The sequence below is a fragment of the Nannospalax galili genome, unplaced genomic scaffold (assembly GCF_000622305.1).
Source record: "Nannospalax galili isolate Female #2095 unplaced genomic scaffold, S.galili_v1.0 scaffold1074, whole genome shotgun sequence".
Classification (NCBI taxonomy): Eukaryota; Metazoa; Chordata; class Mammalia; order Rodentia; family Spalacidae; genus Nannospalax; species Nannospalax galili.
In genome coordinates, this window is record NW_008334084.1 from 13205 (window position 1) to 22626 (window position 9422).

At 42.1% G+C, this 9422-nt stretch overlaps 1 protein-coding gene across 2 annotated transcripts in view; it reads left to right on the forward strand.

Moving 5' to 3' along the window:
- The window catches only part of LOC103730878 (cytochrome P450 2J3), a gene marked incomplete at its 5' end in the record, with an annotated part of 14289 nt that extends 4867 nt beyond the window's left edge, over positions 1-9422 (forward strand). The window contains 3 exon segments of one of the 2 annotated variants that reach the window (XR_003848873.1): positions 693-831; positions 4081-4438; positions 4983-5120. Coding sequence is in view for 1 of the 2 variants with exons in the window: in XM_008829184.3 (XP_008827406.2) it covers positions 693-831; positions 4983-5161 (318 nt within the window). 2 annotated transcript variants of the gene reach the window in all.

Here is a 9422-nt window from a genome sequence, read left to right on the forward strand (position 1 = left end):
GGGGTTTCATGCTGTGGAGCAGAGGCAGGGCCGGCTGGTGTCTGCAGGGATCTAGATAGAAAAGTGGCATTCTGCAGGTGGGAAACTGGAATGGAAGTGATGGAATTCATGGAGATTTAAAGAACGTGCCAGCCTTGATGATAAATGAGCAGAACAGGGTAAAGTCTCACTGTAGTTGTTCTGGGGATCCTGCCACGTACCTGTCTGGAAAAGGTTCCTTCGAACACATGCTTAGATTCCTGAATGACTAATTGTGGAGGGACTGAGTGCAATCTCTATGATACTATATGGAAGAGAAAGGAGAATCAGAGGTGAAAAGGATATCCTTTTACTTTGTATAGCTGCCGTGGTCCTTGACAGCAATGAGTAGCATGGTTCATTATGTTCCATGGATGCTTACAGATCCTCTCCCAAGACCTAAAGTGATGTCTTCCTGTAGAGCAGCTGTATTGTGAAATAAAAGTAGCCTTGGTAAAATACCTAGGAGGCCATTTCAATCCATCACTGTATGATGTCGTGCATCAAGGGAAAGTTGTGAATGGGATAGCTCATGAGACAGCACATCAGTGGATTTGCCAGAGTGGGAAAGTTCAGGACGTCAAGAGGCTCAGGCACTGGAGTCTGAGAGCCATCACTCTTCTGTGTGGCTGTGCTCCACATGTTAAGCCTTGACTCTTCACTGCCTTCTCTAGGGGACCATAGTCATGATCAACTTGACTGGACTGCACAGGGACCCTAAAGAGTGGGCCACCCCGGATACCTTCAATCCAGAGCATTTTTTGGAGAATGGACAGTTTAAGAAGAGAGAATCTTTTCTGCCATTCTCAATGGGTGAGTTGTGATGAGCAGGAGAGAGTTCAGAGATCCTGCCTCCGCCCTTCCTTTTCCTCCCCTCACAGTTCTCTGCTTTATTTGGAAACCTTCCAGATGGCCCTGCCCAGTGTGGCCCCCTCTTGCCCTCGGTTGCAGCCCAGCGTTCCCTGGACCTGGCACATCTTCAGACCACCCCTTTTCTCAAGCCCTCCGTGACCTCTGATGCAGATTTCAGCTTCTCTTATTCTGATTTGCACAATGCTGAGAACACAGAGCCAAGTCCTGACTCTGCTCACAAACAAATCTGCATCCTTCCATCTTCACAGAGTTTATATGAGACCTAATTTCTTCTTAAAATGCCCCTTCACATGGTAACAGAAATGGACAAATGGGACAATAGTTTTTTTAATGTGTATACATGTATTGCCTGCCTGCAGGTAATTGCACCTGTGTTGTGTGATGCCCGAGGAGGTCAGAAGAGGCTGTCGGATCCCCTGGGATTATAGTTACAGAGAGTTATTAGCTGCCATATGGGTGCTTGGATTCGAACCCTGCTCAACCTTTTAGGGATTAGATAAGAGCTTCCAAATACTTTTGACTTTTTTGACCTTTGGAATACAGTATGTTGATAAGAAGCCCAAAGAGGTTTTGAGTTTTAGCCAAGAAACTGGCTAATTTTCTTTAGGGTCTTTTTTACCCTAACTGCCTAGCCAATTTGTACCTCCTGTTCTTATCACACCATCTTTTGCAGAGGTTACCCAAATTGCAGTAGGAAATCAGGATGCAGACTACTATGGCTTCTTCCATGCTGAACAGGGAAGCAGGGTGAGGCAATTGGGTACCCCTTTAGTGGGTCTATCTAAAAGACTCCCATATTGCATAACTCTTATCTGTAGGGAGAAAAGAAAGTCCTTGACTGGTGAATAGGGGATGTGAAGGAGAAGTAAAAGCAAGAATAGTTAGCCTTAAAAGTTCTAGACGGAGAACCAGAAAAAAGTCAGAACAGGGCAAACTTCAAATATTCATATCAGAGTCTATTGGGATTTCTTGACAGATCTTCCAAAAGCATCCCTGTATTGGGTTCCTCCTCAGTTTTCTTTTGTCTGCCAAGGCTGGACTCGAGAGTAATGAACTAAAAATTTGTTTTCAGGTACCTTTAGAGTTGTTGGAGTGGCTAGAATCAGCATCAGTTCCCTCTCAAAGGCTTCTAGATAGGGAGAGAAAACAAATTTAGCTGGCTTTTTAGAACAATAGTGGGTTATCTCCCTTAGCTACAGGTTGGCACTATAGTATTGTACAACAAGATTAAAGTCTTACATCTGAGCAGCACTTTCTGCTTAGAAACAAAATCATCAATGAGAAATAATTGTCTCAATAATATTTTATATTGACTTAAGCCTAATGTCTGGGAATTGTAATCCCTTGAACTCTTAAAGAAGTATACTGATCACTTTAATCTTTGGTTGTACTTTCCTTTGGGTATTTAAGACCATACAGTTGACCCAGAGAAATGAATTTATTTTTACTCTTCAGGTAATTGGAGGATCTATTCCTCAGGGTTCACATGGGCTTGGGAGGGGCCTCTGGCTCCTCCCTTTTACCAGTTCCATCTATGTGAAGATAAGTCAAAGGTCCTGCTCCACCTTGGCTGGCTTCACTTGGAAGCATGGAAGAAATATTTCCTCTGAGTGGACCCTCCTCTTTCTAGACTGGATACTGGTTCAAGTCCATTGGTGGGATCTCCATGGCCTCCTTGATCAAGAGGACAGGTGACTCACCACAGTTACAGGACATTTTGAGAGATGCTCCATAGTCCTCTGGAACTTAGTTGACCTTGGAGGGCAAGGAGCGAAAACTGTCCTTTAAGTCCCTCTGACCAGATTAGTATAGGCCTCAAAGTATGGTTTTATCCTCATCATTGCCCTCTAATGGAGGAGGATGAACTACCACTGTCTCGGCATGAATCCCAGCCGAATTGAGAAGAAGCTACAAACCTGAGCTACTCCATGGCTAGCGCTGTGTAGAAGCTGTCTGGATTTCCTGTTTCTCTCTCACTTGGGCACTCAGCTGCTTTCTTTACTCTTTCTCTAGAGCTTCATAGAGGCAGCTCCCTGGAGGACTAAATGCACATATCAGCTTCTTTTCTCTTGGCAAAGATAACTAGAGATGGATTATTATCTGTTCCTTGCAAAGTACATCTTAATCCTTGAAGTCTTGCCTGTTTACAGACCTGTGTAGCTGGCAGCTTTATGTTAGACCAAAGCTTCTTTCCTCATTAACAAATGAAACCACTAGATCACAGGAGTTAGGTTTGGGAGGGACATTGACAAAAAATGATCCATTTCTCTCATTTTAGTAATGTGGTGATTTCCATGTGTACTTTATGGTAAGAAGGTGGTCTGTATATCTTTTGACTCAGGCAATGTTAGCCAGCTTTCTATCACTATAACAAAATACCAGGTAAGAGTTTGAAAGAGGGAAAGGTCTATTCTAGCTTCTGATGTTGGACCGGACCTATTCTTTAATTTAGGCAAAAGCTTTTGCATGGAAGAGCCCTGGTTTTCATCCTTTCAAAACCATGTTTATACCTGCTGTCAAATTATGATGATTAACCAGATGTGGAACTTATGTAGGAAAGATCCTATTTTGTTCTCATATTTGTTAAGTGGGAAAGATTTAACTATGTAAAAATGAATAGTTTATTCAAAGTCACACAGTGGCCTTTGAAAAAACCAGCTCCTGAACTGGTTCTTAACTTTACAGGTGCAGTTTTTTCATGAGAGATGAAGTCTAGGAGAGTCTTGGGAATTTACACCACACCTGACTGAGAACCAATCTAACAAGTTCCCAGCATACTATTTGTCATTGTTAACAGGATAAAGATGAAGGGACCAGAGATGAATTAGGCATGTTAGCCTGAAATATGGGCACAAAATATAAAGACATATACATTATTGTGACTCAGTTACTGAACAGCTTTGCCTGTATCATCTCATTTAATTTCTTCAACAAACTGTGGAATGTGAATAGTAAAATGGAAGTATTAATGCATGGTCTATTTTTGAATGATATTTCATTCATGGAAAAATAGAAAGTTGCTAAAGTGAATGATAGAATTAACATAGAATAATGGCTGTTAAGATGCTGAGGAGAATCCCCAGGAGAAGCATGAGATTGCATGTCATCATGATCAGTTTTTGTTTGCACTATGGACCTCTAAAAGGGTGTATTCTCTTCTTTATGTTTTTCCTTTTATTGCTATTTTAGCGAACATTTCTCAGGAGTACAGCAGCTATCAACAATGTACATAAGGATGGTGGTAGTGACTGTGGCGGGTACTGTAGGGAAAAGGGCTTGGAGCACATGCTCCCTCAGGAAAGGACAGTGAGAGCCTGGAGAGATCTTAGAGTAGAAACAGAGTTTACATGTATGAAGTCAGATATTCCAAGGACAGATATGGAAGGCCATCCGTGTAACTGACGTCACTCAAGGTGAAGGAGGTTTGAAAGCAAAGGACAAGGATGTCTTTCAAATCAGAAACGTGCTGCAATATCTGCTTCTATTTTGGAGATTCCTTTTAAGCACAGGAAAACATCCCATGATTTTGCTACTGAGCCATTACCTGGTAAGTCACTTATATTTTTGTGTCAGATTGTAAAGCCTTTAAGATAGTCACCCACTGGGATGGAGAGATGGTTCAGTGATTAAGAGCACTAGACGTTCTTGCAGAAGACCAGGTTCGAATCCCAGCACCTACATGGTGGTTAAAACTGTCCATAACTCTAGTTCCAGGGGAACCACAGCCTCCTCTGACCTCTGTGGTCACTGTAGGAGACAGGTGCCCTTACATACATGCAGGCATAATACTCATACACAGAAAAATGAATAAAATTTTTTAAAAAAGATAGTCACCCACTTTCTCAGTCAGCACTAGGTTCTATTGTTCCAAGACCTCCCTGATCCCTGAATGCATTTGACTTGTGATCTTTGACTTTCACATTCTGTACTCTGGGGACCTAGGGCAGATATCAGTCATAAATTTAAAAAAAAAGAAAAAGAGAAAGAAAACTAGACAGAAAGCCCTGGGTCAACTCGAGTTTATTCAAAAGGTACCGGAGACACCAGCCCATGGAGGCACGTGATGGACTCATCTTGTTTGTATCTTGCAGGAAAGCGAGCTTGCCTTGGAGAACAGTTGGCCAGGTCTGAGCTGTTCATTTTCTTCACTGCCCTTGTGCAAAAATTTACCTTCAAGCCTCCTGTCAATGAGAAGTTGAGCCTGAAGTTCAGAATGGCCATCACCCTCGCCCCAGCCAGCCACCGCATCTGCGCTGTCCCTAGGCTGTGATGGTGGAGAAGAGAAAGGACAGCAAGAAGAAATGACACATGCTCTGAAACCATGGTGCCCGCTCACATGTGACAGAATGAGAATGAGAATGACTGGGGAAAGACGCACGAAATTAGACCAAGAAATCAAGTCAAATTCGTGGACTGCTGTGGCCTCCACGTTGGTGCTGGGAAAATCATTTATGTGGTCATTGATACATCTTTTCACCTGAAAATTGCAAAGAGAATGATGATTCCTCCCTGAGTGAATGTACTTGTAACGATCATAGAAATCAGTGGATCTGAAGTGACATATTGATAAAAATCAATTGCTCTAACGTTGTACCCTTTAGTGTGTCAGCACTTCCTTCTTTTATAGATGTACATTGGCTGCTGGTCTGTTGAGACAATTCATCTGAAAGTGACATAAAACATGAATAGGAGTTAGAAATGGACCCAGAAAAGGCAGAAAGGATGGTGGTAAATGCTCTCCCATTTGGAAAGTCTGTATTTGCTGTATCTTTCTCTCCTTCTAGTGCTCCTCCTGAAAGTCAGCAGGGCAAGGATGATTCCTAATTACAGGAAGGCTGAACAAGGGGTGCTGAAGCAATTTCTATAATTTACATGTGGTACCTAGACATTGAACTTGGACTCAGAGCCAGGTAAATTATGAATAACCAAACCCTGGAAGCAGGTTTGGGAGCAAATGGGATTTTCTTTCCTCATTGTAGATTCTTGCCTTCAGTCATGTAGTAGATATTTGTCCCCATCCTTTTCACATAGGGCTTGGCTATATGGGCTGTGATTCTCATTTGTAATTGGCCTATAAGATTGTTTTATTCCTAGGACAAGTCTGAACTCACTGAGGCCTGGCAGAGCATTTTAAACAGGGGGTTAGAAATGGCAGAATCTGCAGCTGGCAAGATGGCTCAGTGGTTAAGAACACTGGCTGCTTATGTGTAGGAGCCAGCTTAACTTCCTAGCACCCATGTAGTGGCTAATAACTGTCAATAACTCTAGTTCCAAGGTATCTGGCACCCCATTCTGGCTTCCACAGGCATTACATATACAGATACACTTACATACATGGAGGCAGAACTCTCATTCACATAACATAAATTTTTTAAAAAAGAAAATGCAAAATCCTTGCTGGGTACGATCAGTGGAAAGAAAATGACCACAAACTAGATCAGGTGACACTGTGTGTTAGGAAGTTTTCACCCCTTCTCTATTTCAGACAACAAACAAAATATCCCAGTGAAGTGGAGAACAGCAAACCAAAGCCCCCCTTTACTTTCCTAGAGCTAGACCAAAGAAATTTTAATAGTTCAGAAACCAACAAGTTGAAGACCATGAAGTTTTTCTGTCCTGAGTTGTTATTCAATGAAAAGCTGATTTATCCAACATCGTGAAAGAAAGCAGCTTTGAAGGTGCTAGAAAGGACGGACTTGTCTGGGCTAGCTTGAGGTAGCTAAGGAGAGACCATCCAGAGACAATGGCTGGTCTTTCATGTAGAGGCTTGAGTTCCTCTTGTCAGATAAAAGGAGAGAGGAAGAAGGCCACTGTGTTCACTTCCTTTATTAGACCCTGGACGACGGGTCTCTAGAAAACAGGAAAGTGATGTTCAAGAATAAAACCCATCATAGCAGGCCTTGAGGTCCCCACCATAGGCAGCTTCTCTCTGTCCCTAACCTCCACAGTATTTCCCCATTTTCTCTGCAAAAATTACCTCCTTCTACAGTTTATTCATGGGAAAACAGTCAGTCTTCATATGTCTCAATTTCCTCCTTTGAAAAATGAGGGACTTTTTTTTTGAGAATTTCATATTACATCATTTCTATCCCCCTGTCTCCCTATTCCAACTCTTCCCATACCACCCCCACTCATTCTCAATTTCTTGACTCTTTATTATTTTTACACACATATGTATATGTATACATATATTATAATCTATTGCATACATTTAGTGATTCTTATATGTACATTTGTTTAGGGCTCACCATTTAGATTTGGATAACCTGTCAGGGAACTTGACTCTGAAGAAAACTCCTTTTTCTCTTAGTAGCTATTGATTGCCTATAGCTATTCATGCAGAAGTGGGACCTTGGGAAATTTCCTTTATCCACAATGACATTTCAACTGGTGGTGTCCTTATGCAGGTCATGTTTAGGCAATCATACTGTTAAGATTTAATTGGTGCAACTTCCCTGTCATGTTTAAAAGACACTATCTAGCAGCAGGTGTCTGGGTCCTCTGACTCTTACAATCTTTCCGCCCTCTTTCATGGTGTTCCCTGAGCCTTGGGTGTTGGGGTTACATTGTAGATGTATCAGTTCAGTTTGGACATCCCATGATAACCCCTTCTTTATATTTTCACCAGCTGTGGAGTTTTATAATGGTTCATTTGTTGCAAAAATGAGCCTTTTTATAAGTGGTGGGTGTGAGGACAAGCATTTCAAATATAACTAGAAGCTGTGTTGGTTTAGGAAAGTAGAAATAGTAGGTTCTCTCTAGGGTCCATGGGTAGGTGTCTAGCTATACAGTTCCAGGCCTGAATGCCCTCCTACTGAACAGGTCTTAGGTTCTATTAAACAGCTCTTGGTTACCCCCAAGATAAAAGTGCCACCATTAGGGATATTTTTCTGAGCTGGTCACTGTTGTGATTTATAGATTTCATAGCTGGGTGGGACTACTGATTGCTTTTCTCCATTGTTAGTTTGTATAGCACCTTCCAGTGCTATGAGGGATAGTCAGAAAATAGAGCAACTTTGCTGATGTCCTCTGGGCATCTCATTCCTTCTCCATTTTACAGTTTCTGGGATTCTAAATGAGCAGCCACACATGCACTATTCCATGAGCACACTGTTAGAAACAGAGATGAACTTGCTTGTGTTTTTCCACATTGTCAAGATTTATTCAGTATCGATTTTCCAGATGTTGCCACTTTCTTTGACATCTTTGGCCAAGGCAAACACAGACTTTAAAAAAAATTATTCCTAACATAGCTACTAATTTAGCTCTCAGATCACACATTAAATAGTCCTTAGCCAATGTGTATAAGTAGGTGTAAGACTGTTACAAAGGGTTAAGGGGCAGGGGTTTCAGGGAGTTTCAAAAAGGCCTGAATAGTCAAAGCTGGAAACTCATAGGAATGGAAGAGTCCTGTACTGATAAGACAACAAACACCAGGGAGCTGGAGAAGTGAGAAGCAGTGGTGGCTGTGAGTGAGGACACTGTGGGTCAGAAGACTGAGAACAGCACTGCAGAGCTGAGTCCAGCCAGAGAAGAAGGGACAGGACCACATTCAAACAGTCAGTGGATGGATAGAAGGCAGGTCCAGAGAGTAAACAGGAAGATGTGTAGACTGCAAATCAAGTACGCCAGGCCAACAGTAGGGACCAAGCCCAGCTGAAACCCCTCGACAGCCAGGAGTCCTCTGCCTGTGGTCCTTGATACACACATCATGGTATGGTCAGATGACAGGTTGGTGGTGGCCCTCATGACTATAGTGTTAGGTGTCTGCCTCTTCATCGGACTCAGCTGAGAGACTTATATCCTTTCATTGTTTTGGTGTGTCTAATAATTTCCTGAGCCTGATAAATCACAGACTTTCCAGAATGAGCCCTTTACAAGCCAGGTGCTTTGAAGGGATCTACCCACGGCCCCCTGAAACCATGTGAGAATGACTTTTGTAAATGGACATAATCTGGACTAATGACTTAATTAACCCCAGCAAAATCATGTGTTCTTTTGTCTTGTGACCCAGGCTTTTTTTTTTTTTAAATCTCATTTTGTAGGCAACCTCAATTTGGTACTGCACCCAAAAAGATAATGAATGAATGAATGAATGAATGAGGCTGTGCTTCAGAATTAACATATCAAAGTGCTGAAAAGTGGTCCACCCATCTCCATTGAGCACAGTGGAGACTGGAAAAAACTATTAACCTTGAATGAGTTGAGCTGGTCTAAAAGTAGGGATAAAATGTCAGATGATCTGATGAGATTAGAGTGGAGCCAAGCTTGTACTTCCCCAGTTGAAGCTGGAGAAACCATTTTGAATAAAAGTATGTGTGGTGCCAGACTCCAGACACAATTCCAGGGACACGGTGCCAGCAGACAGTTCCATGACTATAGTGCCATGAGACACTACACTTCCAAGAAATATCTACGGGAATGAATGTCCTCCGAGTTCAGACCCACTATTAGAAACTATATTTAAGAGTTAGGCTTTTCTTTGGTTCAGATAGTGATATGTTGGCATAATAATGTGACAATACCTGGCT